Source organism: Opisthocomus hoazin, chromosome 2 (assembly GCF_030867145.1).
Source record: "Opisthocomus hoazin isolate bOpiHoa1 chromosome 2, bOpiHoa1.hap1, whole genome shotgun sequence".
Classification (NCBI taxonomy): domain Eukaryota; kingdom Metazoa; phylum Chordata; class Aves; order Opisthocomiformes; family Opisthocomidae; genus Opisthocomus; species Opisthocomus hoazin.
The window spans coordinates 53825090-53847708 of NC_134415.1; the positions used below are offsets into that span (position 1 = coordinate 53825090).

At 38.5% G+C, this 22619-nt stretch overlaps 1 protein-coding gene across 7 annotated transcripts in view; it reads left to right on the top strand.

Annotated features, from left to right (window-relative positions):
- The window catches only part of RALGAPA2 (Ral GTPase activating protein catalytic subunit alpha 2), a 138266-nt gene that overhangs the window by 35368 nt on the left and 80279 nt on the right, over positions 1-22619 (top strand). For 5 of the 7 annotated variants that reach the window (XR_012763142.1, XM_075413682.1, XM_075413681.1 and 2 more), the window contains 12 exons: positions 474-622; positions 1052-1163; positions 1985-2222; positions 3602-3766; positions 6533-6673; positions 9721-9858; positions 10382-10479; positions 12508-12598; positions 12760-12936; positions 15136-15329; positions 15837-15935; positions 16201-16356. Coding sequence is in view for 6 of the 7 variants with exons in the window: in XM_075413682.1 (XP_075269797.1) it covers positions 474-622; positions 1052-1163; positions 1985-2222; positions 3602-3766; positions 6533-6673; positions 9721-9858; positions 10382-10479; positions 12508-12598; positions 12760-12936; positions 15136-15329; positions 15837-15935; positions 16201-16356 (1758 nt within the window). In the remaining variant the exon portion in view is untranslated. The remainder of the gene's footprint in view (positions 1-473; positions 623-1051; positions 1164-1984; positions 2223-3601; positions 3767-6532; positions 6674-9720; positions 9859-10381; positions 10480-12507; positions 12599-12759; positions 12937-15135; positions 15330-15836; positions 15936-16200; positions 16357-22619) is intronic. The other 2 variants (XM_075413686.1, XM_075413684.1) reach the window with 1 other exon arrangement.

The following is a 22619-nucleotide window of genomic DNA, read 5'->3' on the forward strand; positions in this document are numbered from 1 at the left end:
TTATTTTATCACTTAAAAAAAAAAGTATATTAAACCATGTGACCATGTCTTAGAGCAAGATATCTATATTTTAGGACAGATAAAAAAAACATTTTTTTATTCTACTATGGATACTAGGAATTAATCAGAACTGTACATTTGCTTTCATTGAACCTCATTTGTTGGAAACACTTGTGGTTGCTCAAGCATATAATGCCAGGAAATAAGTAGCTGGAAGAGTGGTACTCTTGCCTGACCGCATAGAAGGTACACCTACAAAACCCATACTGTGTATTGTATGCCTTTGTTGGGCTTGTAATGCCACCTGACTTTTTGCTAGAATGATGGAGAAAAATAAACTGATAGGTAAAACATGAAACTTGTTCTAAGGAAAGTGAGAGGTTTGCCTGGAGGAGGACAAGTATTTTATTGTAAGTCTTCACTTTTTTTATTCCTGACACTATGTAAATTGACTGTAAATGCCTGTCTTGAAGGTGTTCTTGACAAACTCTGCAAATGTTTTCTTACTGGAACCATGCATTGAAGTCCCTGTGCTTCTGAAGGAGCAAGTTGATGCTTGTAAAGCAGTTCTGAGTATCTTTAGGCGCATGATAATGGAGCTGTCAATGAATAAAAAGACATGGTAAGCTTAATACATTCTGCATCATTTAAGAGAAAATTATCAGCATTTAAACTTTATGGCAGTATTACTGGGTAGGCAAAAGACTGTCTTTCTCAGGGGGTAGACCTGATTACATAGGTCACACTTGTGACTTGCCTCTGAATTGATTTGTGAGATTGCAGGTTCCGCTGAGTGTACATCATTGTACTATGCGACTTCAAGGTTCTGGTTGGTATTTCCATTCCAGACTTCACCTTCTCAAACATTAGTTTTTACAGTCCACAACCAACTAGTGTTATTTTGCAAATGATCTGTGAAGTCTGAAGTGTGATTACATTATCAGTAAGTAAGGCTTACTGGAGAATTAAGAGGGTTTTTTGGTACATGAAAATTAACAAGTACAATTAATAGAACATGTGAACAAAAACTACAATTTTGTTTTGGTACCAGGGAACAGATGTTACAGATACTTCTTAGAATAACAGAAGCTGTGATGCAGAAGCCGAAAGAAAACCAAGTAAAGGATACATTTGCTCAAAGCATGTCAGGATTACTTTTCCGAGTGAGTGTTTGGGGTTTGTTTTGTTTGTTTGTTTTGGTTTTTCACGTTGGTTTTTCATGATGATTACCCATAGTTTTAGTTGAGTACTATTGACAGTACTCTGAAACCTACTCGTAAAACATGAAAAAATTCTCCTTTGCAGTAATACAAGTACTTATTCTGTACACTTTTCCTAACAGAGGGGGACAGGTTTGAGGTGCAACAAGCAGTTGGTTTGATCTGTTCTTCAGGGCTCTGTTACAAACCCTGGTAGAACAGGCAGGCACACAGTCTGTTTGTGGGATATCTTTAGTGAGTATCTCTGAAGTGTAAGCTTGATGTAACTGTTTTCCAAGAAGTTCAGCTGGCAAGTCAAAACTGAGTCACACTGAGCGAGATGAAAACATTTACACATCGTATTGTACTTTACATGCTTAGCTACAGTATCTAGGTCTGAGTGTCGCAGGCGCAGCTCAATCACAACAATTGTTCTGTAGGTGTAGGAGACAGTTCTTCGTTCTATTATTCTTATTATACACAGCGTATTATTTCAGTTTACCACAGAACATATAGACCACCTGAAACATACCTTTTGGAATTTTTAGATTTCCTTAGTCAGTAACTTTCACAATTATTTACCCACTGATTCCTGGGAATGTTTTTTTGATGAAAAATATCTGTGCATAATATCTGTGCATCACGAATAATCAATCACAGAATCACAGAATCACAGATTCTAATTAATGCTAATATGCAGGCTGGTGTTGACTTCATGAAGATGTGATTGGTGTGCTGATTTCATCTTGACAGAAATGAACTGTCACTTGTTTCTTTTCTCTCAGACCCTCATTGTGGCTTGGATCAGAGCAAACCTGAGCGTTTACATTTCTCGGGAGCTGTGGGATGAGCTGCTCAGTGTTCTGTCCTCCCTGACGGACTGGGAGGAGCTCATAAATGAGTGGGCCAATATCATGGACTCTCTAACAGCGGTACTAGCAAGAACTGTGTATGGGGTGGAATTGACAAACTTACCCTTGGATAAGCTCAGTGAACAAAAAGAAAAAAAACAGAGAGGAAAAGGTTAGTCTCTATGCTTCAGTGCTTTTTATGTCAAACAAGTTAAATATTTAAGTTTACACTTAAAAATTAATTTAATCTTACATTAAACTACTTAATCTATTGTAAGAACCTGTTTAATCAAATGCAAAGCACTTTGTATTTATGCATTCTCATCCTTCATTGTGGGAGGAAAGGTAATTGGGGTCAATAGAAGATCGCTATTTAGCAGTTTTTAGTACGCATTTAAAATTGGCCTTTTTTGTGTAGCAGAAATGACATGTGGTTTCCTGTCCTGTACTCTGGCATAGTCATCAAAACAAATTTTTTTTCATATATTTTTATTAAACTGTATTAATCACAGTGTTTTAGCCATATTTATGTGCTACCTTGCAATTGATGCACATAACTGAATTAATGATAGTTTTTTAATAGTAGTAGAAATTAATCTGTGTTATTTATAAGATTAATATTTTTCATGTCTGAGTGCTTGTAAGTCATAGAATCATAGAATCATTTAGGTTGGAAAAGACCCTTGTGATCATTGAGTCCAACCATTAACCTGACACTGCAAAGTCCACCACTAAACCATGTCCCTAAGTGCCACTTCTACATGTCTTTTAAATACCTCCAGGGATGGTGACTCCACCGCTTCCCTGGGCAGCCTGTTCCAGTGCTCGATAGCCCTTTTGGTCAAGAAATTTTTCCTAATATCCAATCTAAACCTCCCCTGGTGCAACTCAAGGCCATTTCCTCTCATCCTATCACTAGTTACTTGGGAGAAGAGACCAACACCCACCTTGCTACAACGTCCTTTCAAATAATTATAGAGAGCAATAAGGTCTCCCCTCAGCCTCCTCTTCTCCAGACTAAACAACCCAAGTTCCCTCAGCCGCTCCTCATAAGACCTGTGTTCTAGCCACTTCACCAGCCTCGTTGCTCTTCTCTGGACACGCTCCAGCACCTTGTTGTCTTTCTTGTAGTGAGAGGCCCAAAACTGAACACAGTGCTCGAGGTGCAGCCTCACCAGTGCCGAGTACAGGGGCACGATCACCTCCCTACTCCTGCTGGTCACACTGTTCCTGATACAAGCCAGGATGCTTCTTGGCCACCTGGGCACACTACTGGCTCATGTTCAGCCAGCCATCAACCAACATCCCCAGGTCCTTTTCTGCCAGGCAGCTTTCCAGCCACTCCTCCCCAAGCGTTGCATGGGGTTGTTGTGACCCAGGCGCAGGATCTGGCACTTGGCCTTGTTGAACCTCATACAGCTAGCCTCAGTCATCAATCCAGTCTGTCCAGATCCCTCTGTAAAGGCAGGAAGTCAAGTCCATTTATACTTTAGGAAAAAATATGTGCCAAAGCATACAATGCTATAGAATTTTTGGTTTTTTATCTCTAAGGTGGTATTTTAGAGCCTCAGAAGACAGCTGTAGTGGGAAGATCTTTTTCACTGAGCTGGAAAAGTCATCCTGAAGTTGTGGAGCCAATGAGATTCAGAAGTGCTACGACCTCTGGAGCCCCAGGAGTTGAGAAAGCAAGAAATATTGTTCGTCAAAGAGCAACAGGTTAGACCATGACTAAATGGTTATGTTCCCAAACACTCAGTTATGCTTCAGTTTTAAATCTGCCTTTGTACTGTGGCTGCTTTCAAAAGTTGTGCAACTTAATAATTAAATGCCTAAGCTATATGTTGCGTACCTGTGTCTGGATGTCTTGACCACTACCAATATGAAGAAAGAATCAAAGTATTTCAGAAAATTCTAGTTATATGCTTTTAAATACATCACATTTAGTTGCGAGTTAATCATGTGCAAGTTAGGAGGTTTTTTTAAGTAGTAAAGTACATTCCTCTGCTTATCAATTCATAAGAAAGCATTTATTAACATCAGTGAGGTAACGTATATTGCTTCTGAACTTCCTTACAGTTAGCTATTTAATGTGAGCACAAGGTAAACCAGATATTTAATAAACAATTTCATCCTTTCTTATTTATTTGCTTTCTTTTTATTGCCTGATGAGGTATGTATAGCATTTCCTTTTCCTTTTTTCTCTCATGTTGACTTCTAGGAAGAGGAAAACAGGAGAAGGGAGAACAGGGGTGAGGAATGATGGGGGAATGTCGGAGACCCCAGACATTGAACAGATACCTGACTTTTTAAGCATTTCGGCAGCCCGATCTCTGATTTCATGGTAGCATGTTTCTGTGTTCCAATTCAGTGGGTTATGGATTAAAATTCTCCGTAGAATATTTCCTACTTCTGAATAGGAGATGCTTTCTTCCACATTCATAACAGATTAGTTGTGATTCTTACTGGGAGAATTTGAAGGTGATTTAGTATGTTTTTGTGGCTACAGGCTTCATAACTAAGCCATAGTCTTCAGCTTAGATCACAAAACATTTTGGCAATGGAGTAAATTAGTCCTTTGTGTGTGTTTTATTTTTAAATTCAGGAAGTTCCTATTTGTGCTTCAGCTGAGATTTCTTTCTTCTGCCACAGCATTTGTCCTCTAGACTTCTCACCAGAGCAGTAGGGAGAACCTGGAAGTATAGATCAGTAAGGATTTTTCTTGGTTGTGTGCGTTCAGATTAAAAGAACTTCCTACCTTTAGTAAGAAAAGCCTGTTTGGTGGGGAGCCAGTAGGTTGTCAAGTAGGAGGATGAACTTGATGTGTAAAAAGCTCTTAGTTTAATTTTGTGTCTTGTGGTCATGTAAAGAGAGAATTATTCAGGCTTTCGTGGGATTTGTGATGATCAATGGCTCCCAAATCAGCAGGTGCAAAAAAGGTTTGTATTTGCACATGCAGTTATAACAAATAATCAAGTGTATAAAATGCATATCCTTTTTCTAAGGTAAGACTATGTAGAAACACACAAAACTCAGCTACTAAGCCTCCAGAGGGATCGTCTTTCAGAATGAAATGTAGCAGTCCCTGAGGTGAATACAGAAACCAGGGCTGTTCATGGGAGGACTTACTTGAGCAAAGCACATGTTTTGGGGAAAGTGTCTGCCACTGGGGGCTTTTTAAAAGTCCCTAATATTCTCCCTTCACCATTTTAAAAAAAAACAAAAAAATGCCTAAGTCAACATACAAATATCAGAGCACTTCTTGCTTCTAGGTGAGACTGTTTTTTGATCTGCTGCTTGCAATCTGGAGTTACAAGAGTTAGAGCAGAGTATTTCTGCAGCAGCAGAAAATAGTTTGCCTGCTACTCTGTTGGAGTATTTTTGCTTCCTCACCTCTGTCTTCTGAGTGTCAGCATTGACATTGCTGTGTACAAGAAGAGAAACTGCACAGTGAATAAGATTTTTTTTTCCCAATAAATTTGTTAGAGACTTTTGTAATTAAGCAGAACTTTTAGTAATACAATTGATGATAAATTGTTGGTTTTCTCTAAATGAGACTTTAAACTTATGGCAATTGGATATTAATCTATAAAAACTCAAATTTTTAATGATTAGTTAGACAGCCTCTGGAGCATCAGCCACCTCAGAAAGTGTTTTTCTGGTGGCCTTTTTCTAAGAAACAGTGAACCCATGTAAGTGTTACTATTTTGAAGAAAAATTTAGTAAGATATGCATTCAGACTGCACTTATCTTCTACTTTCCCTTGTAGTGACTTAGAACTCCAAAAACTTTCTTATAACTTGTGTCCCTTTTCATCATCCTATTTAGAAACGTGGAAAGCAGGGCTCAGTACCCCAACACCAGAGTCCGGAGGGTAATTCAGGGTGTAAGGAACTTCAAGTCTAACATCCTGCTCAAAGCAGGGTCAGCTGTCCGTCAGACCAGGGTACTCGGGGCTTTATCCAGTCTGGGGCTGGGATGCCTAATTTAACAGCAAAACCAGAGGCAGCTGTATCTTTAGATTGAGTTTTGAGAAGCACGCTATCCCACTTCTCGGATGAAAATGGATTGTTTTCAGCAGAGATGAATGAGTGTTTTTGGAGAGGAGCATTGCTGGTGGAGGAGAATTTAAATATGTTTTCCATTCTTTATTTTTGAGCTGTATGTACTGCTACAGATACTTTAATTAGAAGAACAAAAGGTAAGTCAAATTAGCTCAGAGACAGGAATCATACACTGACAAAATTAAATATTCCGCATTGTGGAAACTACTGTGATTCAGAAATCACTGATTATTGCACTTTCAATGTGTGAGATAACAGTTGCACATTGTTAACTTACAACTTATGGGAAATACTTCTGGGCTTAATGTTGTAAAACTGTTTTTTTCCAAAAGCTTTGTGTTTCATTGTATCATGACATTCAAAACCCCAAATATTTCTTTTTTTTTTCTGACATAAATATTGCTTTATTTTTTCCTGGAAGCTAAGCGAAGCCAGTCTATCAGCAACTGTGTTCATCTTTATGAGGCTTTGCCAGCTACTAAAAGTGTACCTCTTCTGCTTCACACTGTGAGCTCTCTCTTACCTGGTATCTCTTACACTTCTTGCTCTCACAGACTGTCAGGTACTGTAAAGTCATCTTTTATATAAATGTTCTTTATATTTTTAAACTGCTCTCTGTCTACTCCTTTTCTGTCCAGTTGATTGATTATTCTTTAGCAGTGTGGAATGAGATGTTTTGCACTGGTTCTGCTTCCCGTGCCTCAGATCTGTTCAGAACATGGTGTTAAGTAATACTGGTAGCCAGAAGAGACAAGCAACTTTAATGAGAGGCTATAGTGTCCTTTTTCAGAGTTACAGAGGGTGGCAAAAAGTGGCTATTTCTAATGCTTTGTTGTTGTTCTGTCACTGGGTTCATTGTCAAAAGAAGTAATGTTTTCAGGGAAAAGGAGGAGAGCAATATCTTTCAATGAACTACTGTAGCAACTAGTTGAATGTTTGAATGTATGAGCTAGTGCAAGCAAAATATGCAGTCAAAGAAATGCGGCTGCTCGAGCTACTTGATTTAAAAGAAAAATCTAATTCAGTCTGTGGTTCCGTGTTCTAAGTGACCCTGCTTTGGCAGGGGGATTGGACTAGATGACCCACAGAGGTCCCTTCCAACCCCGAACATTCTGTCTCTGTGTTACACTCAGTTACAAATTGATGCTTACAAATGTGGATTTTTTTCTTCCAAAGAATTCTTCCTGTAATTATTGATTACAAAAGGAAGTTGTTAAGATTTGTCTGTGCCTCTTAGTTCTCAGATAGGGTTTGATTTCTCTCAAAATGTTTGTAGTACTGCAAGCATGCAGTTTTTGTTCATTTTAATATTAAAGATTACCATGAAGTACAATTAGATTTATATTCCCTAGTAATTAAAGTAAGATTGGTTTTCATTTCTTAATAAATAAATGCTTTTATTCATGTTTACACTTTTCATAACTTGATGTATTAAAGGTTTCCAAGCGGTTGTTAAAGTTTTAACATAGTGCACACCAAATATACTAAGGATTAAGAATGCAAAAACTGAAGGCAGCAATACAGATTTGGGCATTTTAGTGGTTGTTTAGCCTGAAATGGGTTTATTTTTGCTCAAAAGTGTGGTAAACTTTTTCCTGCTTTTGATACAGTCTTGTCCTGTGGAACTTGCTGTTGCGATAAATAAAACTCAAACAAACCCTCAGTATATGACTTCTGAACTGAATTCTGTACTGGTACCCAGACAGAAGTGTGAAAACCAGATGTGAGTGTCTGAGAACACAAAGCTACTTTGTTGTAGGGCTTTCATCCTATCACCTAGCCAAGATGTGTTGGTTGAAACAGTGAGATTTCTCTCTCTTGTTAGCAGACTTTCTTTTATTTCTGTTTCCAGCTAGTAAGTCTCTGAAAATATGACTTTGTCATCTCCCACATTACACTTCCTGGGGGGGATTTCTGACTCTTGAGCCCTAACCAGAGTTGTTAGCTGCTGTAACAAGAAAAGTAAAGTTTTGTATGTGGTGCATTATGGCTTTCTACGGATTCCTGCTCTGTGAAATATCTTCAGTATTTTTTCGTGTCAAGTTATCTTCAGTTGTAACACTGAAATTGTTCTAGCTAGTGAATATGGGTATTGACCTGAAGCATGAACTTTTCTTTTTTTATTACTCATTTATTATTTTATTGCTTTCTGTAAGACATTTAAAATCAACAGTGATACTTTGAGGTCAGTAAATACCAGAACAGTTTTTGTATATGTGTATTTGCGAGATAATTTTCTGAAATACACACAATGTTTACTAAGTATTTAAGTATTATTTAAACTCACTTGGTAGTGTGGATTGAATGAACTGAGCATATTGTCCTCCTCCTGCAGGCTGCTGCTGCAATCTCTGTATATTGGTCTGTAATCTCATATCGCAAGGGGCTGCATTTCTTGCTCATTTCTGAAGAAGTGTAGCCTCAGTGTCAGTGCCTGTGGAGCTGACAGGAAGCAGAGCAAAGGAAAGGAGACAGGAGGAGGAGAGCAGAAAGGTGCTGGGAAGGTCACTTTTATTTAATGTGCACATTATGTAACAATATGCTGCAAGAAATCGAGAAGACCTAATAATTCAGGCCACGTTCTTTAATGAAAGAAAAAAATAAATGAAAGGGTTCTCATAAGAATTGCTAGAGCAGCATTTTTATTATTTTTTTTAAAACGGGAAAATAGCATTGGCTGTGCAGGTTGAACACCTTGAACAGTCTGCTGGTGGTTCTGTTAGGTCAGCTGCTTTGGGGTGCGTGCACCGCTTCTTTGACCACTTTCTGGGCAGAGCGTTAGCAAGTAGCTTAAGTATGGTAGGTGGCATTAACCAGTGTCCTGGCCATAACTAAAAGCACCACTACTGAATGGGAAAATACTTGATCTCGAGTGTTACTGTCTTCCTGCCCTCCCCCCCATAATGCTAAGAGAAATGCATTTCCAAAAGCATTGTGTTGCTAGCTAATCTCAAGAGTTCCTGTTGTTCCTTCCATAGTATGTCAGTTTACTTTCGCACTTGGATTTTCATGCATCTCTCTCCTCTTATTTCGCATTTTCAGTTACAGCAAAAAAGCTGTGTGATGCAGTTTGTCCTGACAAACTAAGCCCGAATCATATGTAGCTCGGATCTTTTATTACTCTGAATTGTTGCCTTTTTTATTGTCTCCTTCCCCTCTTTATGGAGGAAAAGTCAGTAAGCACAGTCATCTTTTCTGCACTCTGCATTTGTAGTAGTTTTGCTGCCTCTCCTCTATTCTTTCTGTTGCCAGAACAAACAGGGTCTATTTTGGGTCTCTAGCACTGAAAAACATAACTTTGTTCACATGAGATCCTCCCACCCTTCCCTGTGCACTCTGAACCCCCAGAGTAATTTCTGTCCTTTTTCTAGACTTTTTACCAATTACACTGCTCATACATCTCTCTCTAAACTTTACAGTTTTTCTAAGTATATTGTATAAAACTTAAATTGTGACTTCTGTGACTAGGAGTTATGTTCTAGCTTTGTAGCTTGTGAGTTTTAAATACTTGAATGGGTCACTTTTTCATATAGCTGTCTTAGATAAGAAGTTCACATGTGTATAATTCTGAGGTTGTGCAAATGTTTTGTGTTTTAATTAAATCAACAGAAGTTGAAGAATCTCAACAGCTGGAAAATTCAACAGGGACAGAAGCTGTGGGCCTCTTTGCAGACCAAGAGCAGCAGCTAACTCGAAGTAGCAGCACTTCAGATATTGCAGAACAGTTTCCATCTGATTTTTTTCAAGGTAATTTTGATAAAATACAGAGATACTGTACTTCTGAAGAAGAAGTGTTGAGACTTGCTCAGCCTCATAAATGCTACTTTGGTTTCCAGCTCTGTTCTAAAATTCTTTTTGTCTTGTTTTCTTCGTAAATATATTGTTGGTATCTTGTTGAAAGAACTGTTTTTAAGAAGTTACAGACTACAAATCCATGACACGACCCTTTGTAAAGCAGGGCGGTTAAAAATTAAACCTTTGAATGTACGCATTTTGTGTGTAACTCTTACACTTTTTTTTTAATCTGGCTTGCATTTAAATTTTGTGTATTAAAGCTAACAGTTCTACTTCTGTTCCTGTCGAGTAAGTATGTTATGCTTATGAAGGATTTTTGAAAACATCGTGTATTTCATTTTAATATTGTATTACTTCACTTAGCTATAAATATAAGAAGTATACAAGTAAACGTAACTGAAATTTTCATATAAATTGCTATGTGCTTTGGTCCCACAGATGTCTATATTTCTTATGTATTTTCTGAAATCTCTAGGTAAAAAGGCTGGAAGTTCTCATAATTTAACTTCTTCAGATTCCAAATCAGTTCAGGAAAATATGGGATGTACAAAGAAGGAACATGAAACTGAGCAAGTAAGGCAAAGTAAAAAGTAATTATTGCTAAGATTCTAACTCCTTTATTTGTAATCAGATGCCTTCTAGTATTTAGAAACTAGCAACTGGAAGTGTGAAAAATCACTAATCACGTTTCTAGTATGGAATCTGGAATTGAGCTGTAGCTGTTCATTGTGCTGTTTGATATGATCATTTTGTGACTCCTGATCTTGTCAGTTGCTCATGTGCTTTTGTGTAATTGGCTAAATTCTAGTCTTATGCAAGACTTTTGTGCTTTTTAATGTTAAACATAAACAAGAAGTTAAGAACTTTAAAAATATGAATAATTCATTGCTATTATAGAGCTACAGTATGCTGGAATAAATGTTTGATGATTTAAAGTGCTGCGGAAAATGCTTTCCTTCAGCACGAGTTGTTTCACCAGCTATGTATTGTAGATGTTTGTGTAAGTTAACATTAGGACAGGCAAGTTTTGTAAATTTTTAATGCAACTTTTGAATAAATGGTGGAGGAGATAAATGGCTGAGCCTGATAATCTTTGTGGAAGTGTAATCCAATACAGCATGGAAGACTTCAAGCTGCATTTCATCTTTGGACCTTGGCTCTCCTGTATGTCTAGACTTAAAGTACCATTAACACTTAGCTCTAGAAAGGAGAGAGGAGACATTTTCTGCAGAGTGCTTTCATTAATCGTTTCAGGAATAACAGCCTAGTCTGCTTTGCATGGTGGAGGGGAGAGAAGAGGGAGAGAAGTAAGCTCAACAGTTGCAGGAATTAAAAATTAACCTGGGCCCCCATTCTGTTTTACTGGCACGTGTTATGAAATATTCACAAGCATGTGCTGCCGGGCTGTTACCAATATTACGCTTTCACCCTTTTTGCAAGTGGAAGTTGGGGTTTGACCATGTATTCACTGTGTAACTTGCTAATGTACCATGTGAACAGATTTGACTTCATATCGCAGCTCACTGAAATATTGTCTTCACTGATCACTAAGAGCCAGATTAGCCAGGGAAGAAAGACCACTTTGCAGCATATCAGGCACCACAAGCAAACATATATTTCTTGGGAATGATTGTCAGTTCTCTCCAGTTTAAAATAAAAACAAAATAAAACCAAACCAAAATAAAAAAGCCACAACCACAAAAAAAACCCCACACAAAAACTACAATGTTAGATAATATAATAGGAATTTCTGTAAGCCAGTTGTCTCTCTGGTGGCAGTAATTTGCTTTCTCAGATATGTGCAGAAAGAACAAGTGAATTAACGTCTGGCCAATGGATCAGAAATTTCTTCAAGAAATTTATTTTAAAACAGTAATACTAATAATTGCAAATATCAGAGTCCAATTTCAGACATGTTAACTGAATTGAGGAATTTTAGAGATTCCTTTAGCAGCGAGATCTAGTATGCTTTTAGGGGTAAGGTGTTGGGGCTTTTTGTTGCATATTTGCAGTGGAAAACATGATACTCTTTTTTTGGCAGAAGTTAAATTTTGCTATTATAGATGACATGAAGTTGCAATAGATGTGAATTTGAAGGTGGTCTGCCAGTTATAAACAATTATGCTTAGGGACAGAGCAGTGTGATCTAGAAGCAGAAAATTGGCTGAAGGGTTTTCGGCCTGTGGGCTATAAATCCATTCAGCAAAGAAGGTGGTAAACAAAAGAGCAGGTGTCTTTGCACAGGTTGTTTTACAACAGAGTAATACTCCGACGTAAAAGATGGCTACTAATTTCTTCCTGAAAGATTTTTTGATACTTTTAGGTATGGAATGATCTTAGATTTGTGGAAGAACATAAGTGAAAAGTCCTGCTTGTTGGTATGAAAACTGAGTTTAAGAAAGGGACGATAACGACTGAAATTGAGAGGAGGATGGTTTCCTTAAGACATTTAAAGATTTTTGAGTAGTCTAAATGTTCATGACGATATCTTGACTGAGTTGTAATTAATTTCTAGCAACTGTATGTGCATCTTGAATTTGCTAAAATACAAGCTAGTTCTCAAAACTGTAATAAGCTGAGATTAATTTTTTTTCTCTGAAGGTACTAGTACGAAGAAGCAGTAGTACAGCTGAATTAGATTTGAAAGCAGACTTGCAGCAATCACATGGAAATTACAGAGAGAGAGAGAAAAGTGAGTTCCAAGAAATACAGTATTTTTCTTAAGTGTAGCAATTGAAATCAGTGTCATGATTTTGTCTTTTTACAGATATTAGATGCTTTTCACATCATCTTTTGCTAATGTAGTCTTTAAAAACAGGGTTTGTGATCTTTATTAATCTCTTCTTGCTTTAGGTGAAAGCGTTAGCAGTGACACATCCATTGGCTATAATAATGAAGTAGAGATCGCACTTATGCCCTGGCAAGCTTCTGAAGAAGACCGTGAAGTTCATACACCAGCAGATGTTTGTGTGGATCCTGATGCACCTCGCTGGCTTCAGCTTAGTCCTTCAGATACTGCAAATTTAACAGGTACTCTAGTCCAGAAGATGTATTTACTTTTTCAGATTTTTGTCCCAAAAGGAGTTTGTACAGCTCGATTTGCTTATAAAAAGTATGTTTCATTTGCCATATATCACCAAGTTTCATTCATAATGTTCATTCAAAAATGAGATTTGAATGTCCAGAGTTTAAGGAATTTGGATAATCAGATTGAAGATGACATAGGTGCCAATAAATTGTGACCCAGAGAGTGGTCACACAGTTGTAAATAATTGGGTTGCTTACTATGTCAAATTACTACTAATCACCTGAGATGTGATAACTGATTGCTTGTGCTCTCTTAACCTGCCCCATTGTTCAAGTAAAATTAATTAATTTAATTTATATTCTAAGCCAGTAGATTTTGTTTTGTAGCAGAATGGTCTAAAGAAATTCTTTACTATGTATTTTAACTGATAGAAAATAACTGTTTAATTCACAAGAATTTCTGTCATCTTAATCCTGTTACCCTCCTTATACTTCAAAGTACACAATGCCTATACTCCAGTAGGGTGTGATAAGTGGCATTCTCAGAAGAGTTAATTAGGAAGTGAAAGTCCTTTACCTTTTCATTTTATTTACAGTATCTTTAACATGTACAACACTCATTATTATTTATTGAAATGTTTTGATTGCAATTTGTAAAGAATCCCATCTAATTCTCATCTAATAATGTGAGTCAGAGATGTGAGTTCAGTCACTTCAGGCAGTAACATATGAAACTATCTTATAGGCTATTTTTGCTAGCAGGTATATATTTTCAAGGATATTTTTTCACATTCACTTTTTTCTTTGAAAGATCTCTAATTTAATGAACTATCACACCTAGTTCACCAGTTCAGACTGCCGTTGTACAAAAGGTAGCATGTAATACAGTACATGATAAGTATTATTATGTACGATAAATTCATTGCTCTCTGTATGTCCATGATACAAGACATTGCTCCTTTGTGTGTACAAAGAGAATGAATCATATGAAATAACCTGAAAGGTAAGGTACACTAAAAAGAAAAATGGGGTAACCAATGTGTAATTGGCCAACAGAGCCAGTGTGCCCTTACTGCATTTCTTGTTCTAACCCAAGTCGCAAAGCTTTGTTTTGCTGTAGAAACCTGTATGGTGTAAGGCAAAGAAATACTGGGACGCCACCACTGACCAGCATAGATGCAATTTCTGTGACAGCGGATCTGTTGAAGATCATTCTAATGTGTTTAATAAATAACATCTGTTTTAACACTTTGGGAATTCATAATGCTACAACAAACAAAACAAAAAAGGCAAAAAGGGAAAAAAAAATCCCAAAAGCCTTTTTAATAAATAAATTCAAGCAAACATAAAAATGTATAAAATGGCTTTTATTTTACTAGCCGCCTTTGGGTTCCAGGAGGACACAAGTTTTTTCCCTCTGCCTGTTTAGAGGTTTTCTGCACCTTTTCTTGAAATGTTGGCGGCTGAGCACTGCAGGGTGCCATGCTGGACCATAGGTCTGATTCTGCCCGCAGACAGGCTGCTACGCAGCTTTCCCTCACCTGATAGAAGATAATGTAACGGCTCTTGTCATTAAAATTTGCAATACATATGGAATTTTTCTTTTACTGTTTAAGCATATTGATTCCATTATCCTGACAGTCTTCACAAAACCCTGCTTTCTTTCTCAGTTTGCATGCTGCTGTCTTGGGAGCTGCTTCTGTATAAAATGATAATGCCTGAGTATATTCTTCATCACTCGCAGTGCATACTGTTTAGTTTCTTTGTTCAGTTCTGTTTCCAGGTCATTTAATGCCGTGTGATCTTAAAAAAGAAAGGACTTTTAGCAACAGGAGTGTTACCTATAAAAGCAGTTATTAATTGAATAAATCTCTTGGGAGTACATGAATGTTCCATTTAACTGCATTTGTCTCCCTGCTAAAAAAACCCAACCCTTGACTGGGGGCAGTCTGTGTGATCTAAAACTGATCTACAGTTACATCATCTCTGTGTGGAAGCCCTTTAGACTATGTTTTCTGCCATTTTTTTTCTTTGAATCATGTGCTAGACTGAGCAATGAAAAAGAGAGAGATGATTTGGTGGGAGAGAATACTTCTGAGATGCAAGATGGTTCGAAGGAGTAATGTTCCTATTTTATTGACCAAATTCATACTGTACACTGCATTTTTAATTCATGGGAATTGAACTTTTTAAAATTTACAGACAGTAGTGAATTCCTTGCTGATGACTGCAGTATAATTGCTGGTGGAAGCCTTATCGGTTGGCATCCTGATTCTGCTGCTGTATTGTGGAGGAGGATCTTGGGAATTCTTGGAGATGTGAACAATATACAGTCACCTAAAATCCATGCAAAAGTTTTTGGATATCTTTATGAGCTGTGGTATAAACTTGCAAAGGTATTGTATATGATGCTTACATCTAATGTTAACGAATTTTCTTTTGTTGTAAAAATTATTATTAAATTTGATTTAGTATTAGCATCTGGAACACAAGCATGAGATTTGGAGGATTCTGTCACAAAGGAAGATAATCTTGTTTGATTTCTAGTAGATATCCCCAATACAGAATGTTGCTGTTCAATGGAAAGAGAAGGTATATTAGTTAATTTAAATGGAGTGAGGAAACAGTAGCAAAGAAGATAGAGGTATACAATAGAATACTGCAAACGTTGGTACTCATTGTAAAAGCCCATTGTATGACTTAAAATGGTAATATTTGCTTAGGCTGTGAGGAAGCACTGTAGAACAAGCTTTCCTGCTAGTTTTGGCTTATGTGGGAACTCCGTATAGTACAGGGTGTAGTGTATTTGAAGTAAATCAAATAAAAAAGTAATAACATGAAATAAAGAGCATTAATAAAGTAAACTATCAGTTTTATTAACTATCTTCTTTTAAAAACTTTAGATACGGGACAACCTTGCTATAAGTGTGGATAATCAGTCTACTCCCTCTCCTCCTGTCTTAATTCCTCCTCTCAGAATATTTGCATCATGGTTGTTCAAGGCAAGTTATTTCTAAAATTTTCCCACATTAGTATCTTCTACTATATCAGTACTGAATTTGTGTATGTTTGGTTGCGTTATTTTTGATTTTTATGATCATTGCTGGCTAAGAAGATGAACAGCCTCCAAAAGCTATTTGAACTTGAATCTATTTTAATAAATACGTGGAACAGATTTTCTTTATGGAAAATCTGCAGAAGGGACAGTTTTGAGTTAGCTGGTTACTAGAAAAAAACGTAGTAATACAAGGTTTTTGCTCTTTTCAGGCAACCACCCTGCCAAATGAATATAAGGAAGGCAAACTTCAGGCATACAGGCTGATCTGCGCTATGATGACTAGGCGTCAAGATGTTCTGCCAAATTCGGATTTCCTCATTCATTTTTATTTTGTGATGCATCTTGGCTTAACAAGTGAAGACCAGGTACAGGCTTTACTTGATAAAAAAATTAATTTATTACTGCATGTTGATGGAAATGTGTGTATTTTCATATTTGAGTATCTGAAGCAGAAAGGAAGCAATGCTTTGCAACAATTGTTGCATGGGATTATCCTGTGTAGCCTAGTCTGTATCTCTCTTTAGATTACACAGTCCTAACTTTCTCATTGCTCCCCTAGTTACAATTTTTTAAACAGCTACTGATCTGTGACTTGCTGTCACAACTGCATCACAGATGGTGGTTGATGTTTCTTTCTTGGTTTCTTACATTTTTGAGGAATAATCTGTGATGAGTTTCTGTCCATCTGCATTGCACGGTTAGTGGGACAAGCTGCTCATGTTAAAAATGTTCACTCAGTTGATACTAGGTCTTGAGCTACATTGCATGTTTGACCAATACGTTTAAACTTAGGTTCTGGCAAAGCAGGACCCTAGTGTGTCCAACAGTGCTACCACGTTCCTGTATGAACTGTGATGCTGTGAAGTCTGTGCTTCCAGAGCAGCTGCTGGAGCTGGTCTGTTGTTCAAGTTATTTACAACTTCAGGGAGATAGCAGTTACTCCTAGCTCATCTTACAGATGTTTTCACCTTCTGTCATGAGGTAACATGCTAGACACGATCTTGGGCAAAGGAGAGGCTGTGAAGAGCTTTATGTTAACCTGTTAGCAGTGTCTGCTCTCAGCACACCTGTTTGAATGCCCAGTGCCATTGCTTGCAAGGACGTCCTCAAAAATTAGAATTAATGTTGTCATCTTCAGACTTTTCCCCTTAAAGATTAGTCCTTCAGGGGGTGTTTAAAACTGTCATACCAGCTCTTTTTAACTGGTGCAATGGGGACTGAAGGGAGAACTGAGACAGAAGGTTGTCTTATCACTGTAACCAAGAGATGCTGGCAAAACATTCTGTTTCTGTGGATAATTGTTGTTTCTAAGTCCCTGTGTCCTGATTTGGCCTAATTAATGAAGTGGGAGATGAGGAAAAGACTCAATCTGTCGAGATGTAAGAAGATTATTGGGCCACAGAAACAGCTAAATACTCATAAAAACTATAGGAAATAATCTTTAGACAAAATAGAGAATGTCTAAAAACTTTTCTATGTTTTTATAGCTGTAGGAGTGAGTTTTCCTCCTTAAAATACATAGTCTAATGAAAGCAATGGCTAGAGCTGTGCTATGGATGCCAGCAGAGGGCACACAGATCCCTTTGTAAATCCTGTAGTGGTCACATCTGCTGCTTCTGAGCGTTGCTTCTGATGCCTTTAGTAAGCCAGCAGGAAGATGCTTGGACAGGTTTGGTTATTTCTGACATGAAAGAGAGCAATGATGAATTGTTACCAGACCCTTGCCCTCTGAATCTCAGCTCCCCTTCTGAAAAGTTAGAGCATTTGGAAAATCTTCTTTTTAAATATGTAAAGGGGAGGGAAGAATAGAAAGAAAGGGGTTTTATTCTGGAAAACCTGAGAGTCCTGCCTGCTGCTGAAACTTAGAAGAAAACATAAGCATCTGCTATTTGTAAAGCACAAATGGGGAAAAATAGAAGTGTAGTGCAAACTCCCTTTTTTGCCACTCTCTGTATGTTATGTGAGAGTAATGAAGAGCTCATCACTCGCTCATTTCGCTAACGCCATTCAGATTTCTGACAGTTTAACACTGCTTGGTGTACAGAGTGACTTCATTCCTCTACAGAAAAAAACCCCTGTGTGATAACACCCACTATGATCAGACCCCCTGAATTTTAAAAACCACAAAGCATTAAATCCTCTCATAAAACACACAACTGAAGAAACTTTAAAGCCTCATATAAACCACATTTAAAAACAAAACAAAACACTCATATTTGAGAAAACAAACACCCTTAAATCAGTAAAGCAGCCACTGCCAACACAGGACCATAGGGATGGAAGATGTCAGTAATTTTGAGACTTAAGTTGTTTTCATCTGCACATTTCCATGAAATGGTTGGATTTCCACAGATGTCCAGCTGTCGGCAGTTCCTTTGTTCTAAGCTATAGGGTGCTTTATGTTTTGAAATCCTTTATTCTAATCTACAGGGTGCTTCCTAGAGAACCAATTCCTACATAGAAATTGGGAGATTTTTAAAATGTGGGGTTGGTTGTTGTTGAACTGTTTCTCACCCTGTTTATTGCATTTTGGTGTTAATAACAGTTGCGCAGAAGCCTCTTGCTTTGTTGCACAGGGGATTTCAGTCCTTGTGCAGAGTTACAATCCAGAAGTTAAAGCAGATGAAGTGAAGACTGCGTAGTGAAGGCAGACCCCGCGTTGCACATCGTTCCAGGGCTTCCCAGATACTCTGCACGCTGATGCTGCTCTTTTGTTCTTCCCTCTCTCAGTTTTGCTTTTTTTGCCTCTTGGTGGCACACTCGACCACAAATTTTCTCTTGTGCTACTGTCCTTCCAGTTCTGCTTTCCTTAGCTATGAAACCGGTTTGAGGTGTTAACTCGTGGTGCTTTGGAGCTTGGATTCTCTTGCACCGTGTTGATACGCAGCATGATCCTTATACCTATTTCTGTATTTCCAGTATGATGAGCGTCAAGGTGCTTGATGGGTGTTGTGACTAGTCAGACAATTTGCATGCTGAGGGTAACCTGCAGATGCAGGAATGCATTGTATGAGGCGGAAGTACCTCCTCCGATACGCACAAAGCATAAAGTGTGCATTGCGAAGCACTTTGCTGTCATAGGGTCTCACAGCTTCCTGTAAGAAACAGGATGATGTACAATGACGACAACACAGTACCAGTACTCATTTTATGATTTTTGTACTTCTCAGTGTTTTTTGGTATACGTTGTTACCTGATAAACTTCTTATAAAAGAGGGTGCGATATCATGGGGCACAAGGATCACTGGAACATGGACCGTGGTATTTTGTAGCACTGCAGAATCTGCCCTCATCAAAACATGGTTTCTAGGGTTCAAGTTATCACATACCAAAATAAACTTTGGTACAGATTTTTTTAGCACAGATAGTTTTTGTTTGCTAAGCACAAGCATAAATTTCTCACTCTTAAGAAACGTTTACAGGAGAAAGGCAACGGGTTTTCTCATAGAGGAATTCTCCTTCTGTGTGTATGTCTAGTGCAACTTCAGAATTGTGGGGGAAAGCAACAGAAAGGTAGACCAGCTCCAGGAAATCACACTGGCTACTTCAGAAGAGCTTTTTAGGTGGCTATATAATTTAAAAAAATAAGTCAGAAACCTCTTTGACCTGAATGTGATTATCAGTATTTTAGTTAGCATCAGAAATGTTTCTTTTTGCTATACATTTCTCTTTCCCTCCTCCCTTAAGGATATGAGTATACAGAATTTCTGGTGTATTGTGTAGATTTTGGTGTTGATACAAAAACAAAATAGTACATTTTTTAATATGGTTATAAATTAATGCAATATTATTCCCAGCAAGTGCAACCTAACTTTGCAGACTTGTCTCATGGGGTATATAAAAGAGCAATGTAAGGGTATATTTTATAGAAAGCTCCCATGGCACTCTGAGTTCAAGATGTAGCAATTAGCTTAGCAGCTGAGAAAGGAGATAGTGAGGTTATGAGCTGCATCTAATTTGTCCATGTGGAAGTGTCTAAACAACAAACATCTCTGTATGAAGAAGTGAACAATTCTCTGTAACAATTGCATCACCTTTTCAGGTGAGAGAAGTCATTGCATAAACGACAGTATGGAGTAAGTCACAGTCTGGCGTTGTAATTACTTCCAGCTTCTAAAGGGGCCTGAGGTCAGGGGGCAAGTGACCGTCTTCGGGATGATGATTCTCCTCCTGTACCACTCAAGTCGGTGGGCAATTTTCTGATGCTGTGATGAGCCTGGATTTTTTCCTGCGGTGTTTTATGAATGAAGCTCACTGAGGCTTAGCACCTCCCTTCCTTGACCTCCAATGTAAAGGAAAGTGAATTTGCACGTTCATAGCACGTCGTGGGTTAGTGGAGGTAGTTCACCTACAGTTGCTCCAATTCCACATCTAGATTATGGAAAATCATGAAATGTTCTTAGGGTATGATTTTCAAGATATGCCATGGGATAGCCTGTTGCAGTTTGAGTAAGTGTAGCTGCCTTATGCTGCTAGTTGAGACTGATGGTTGAAAAACCCCTGTTCCAGTGACTGCAACTATACATGTCTCTTGATTTGGGCAGTAAATCTAGCTTTTTAAATTAAACCAACGTCTAATACTGCAGTGCACAAATTTTACGAATACCTGAACCAGGCATGGAAATGTATGTTATTATTGCTACTGGTTGCTTACTGTAGCAGTAATTTTTGCTTTGTGAACTTGAAAAGGTACATAAGCATCTCCTTGCTTCATAGCTTCGTTGTTTTTGCTGAAGAGCAGAAGTACCAAAACGCAATTCCAAAATACTACTAACACTATTCAGCCCGCTTCTCAGAAAAGCAACTGTTGAGATAATTCTGATTCCTTGGTTCTGGTATGTTGATACTTAAATAATCCTCCTATCCATCTGGATAATAATCCATCCAGAGGGGCCTGGATGAACTGGAGAGGTAGGCCTGTGTGAAACTCATGAGGTTCAACAAGGCCAAGTGCAGGGTCCTGCACATGGGTCAGGGCAACCCCAGCTATCAGTACAGGCTGGGGGATGAAGGGATTGAGAGCAACCCTGCTGAGAAGGACTTGGGGCTACTGGTGGGTGAAAAGTTGGACATGAGCCACCCATGTGCGCTCGCAGCCCAGAAGGCCAAGCGTATCCTGGGCTGCATCAAGAGAAGTGTGGCCAGCAGGTCGAGGGAGGTGATTCTGCCCCTCTGTTGTGGTGAGACCTCACCTGGAGTCCTGAGTCCAGCTGGAAGCCCCTAGATCAAGAAGGACATGGAGCTGTTGGAGCGAGTCCAGAGGAGGGCCAACAAAATGATCCGAGGGCTGGAGCACCTCTCCTATGAAGAAAGGCTGAGAGAGTTGGGTCTGTTCAGCCTGGAGAAGAGAAGGCTGCGGGGAGACCTTATTGTGGCCTTTCAGTACTTAAAGGAAAGATGGGGACAGGCTTTTTAGCAGGGCCTGTTGCAATAGGACAAGGGGTAATGGTTTAAAACTAAAAGAGAGTGGGTTTAAACTAGACATAAGGAAAAAATTTACGTTGAGGGTGGTGCGGCACTGAAACATGTTGCCCAGAGAGGTAGTAGATGCCCCATCCCTGGAAACATTCATGGGTTGGACAGGGCTCTGAGCAACCTGATCCAGTTGAAGATGTCCCTGATCACTGCAGGGGGGTTGGGCTAGATGACCTTTAAAGTTCCCTTCCAACCCCAGCTATTCTATGATTCTAAGTTATTGGTGGCTTTCTCCTAAAGCCTCTGTGGATTTTTGTGACACTGTCTTACTTCTGTCTAAATTTGCACTCTTTCTTTGAGAAGAGAGTGCAGTGCAAGTTAGGTGCTTATCTTGTAGTTACGCTGTAAAAGAAGAGGCAGGTCTACAATATTTTTCAAGCTTCAACCCCCCAGCTGTTTAGTGTAATTTTTTTAGGAAGTCTCACCCTGCTACCAGGTCTTTAGCATCATATAATGTGCCTGGTGTAACCTGTTGACAACATGTGCCACCATGGTTTTGCCCAGGAGTGAGAGGATATCTGAAAAGTGAGCTATCAGGTTAGTTATCATAGAATCATAGAAAGTTTTGGGTCGGAAGGGACCCCTAGAAGTCATCTAGTCCAGCCCCCCCGCAGCAAGCAGGGACACCGCTAACTAGATCAGGTTGCTCAGAGCCCCGTCCAACCTAACCCTGGATGTTTCCAGGGATGGGGCCTCCACTGCCTCTCTGGGCAACCCGTTCCAGTGTTTCACCACCCTCATTGTAAAGAATTTCTTCCTTATATCCAGCCTAAACCTACCCTGTTTTAGTTTAAAACCATTACCCCTCGCCCTGTCACTGTTGTTTCTACTAAAAAGATTGTCCCCATCTTTCCTATAGGCTCCTTTTAAGTACTGAAAGGCTGCAATCAAATATTTATATTTCTGACTTTTGAAGTGAACTTTAACAAGTAAGTTTAATAAATGTACAATTATACCGGCTTGCCAGAGTATCTTTGAAATAGAGTGCTTATGTATGTAAGAAGATATTAAGTAACATAATAAAATGTATAGACTTCAGAAATTCTCTGTGGAAAGGGCAAGTAATAGAAAAGGAAAGAGTCTGTGCTGATGGCTTTTTTTAGTTCAGTGATGTGAAGGGCAGAACAAACTTTAAATATTGAAGAAAAAAAGA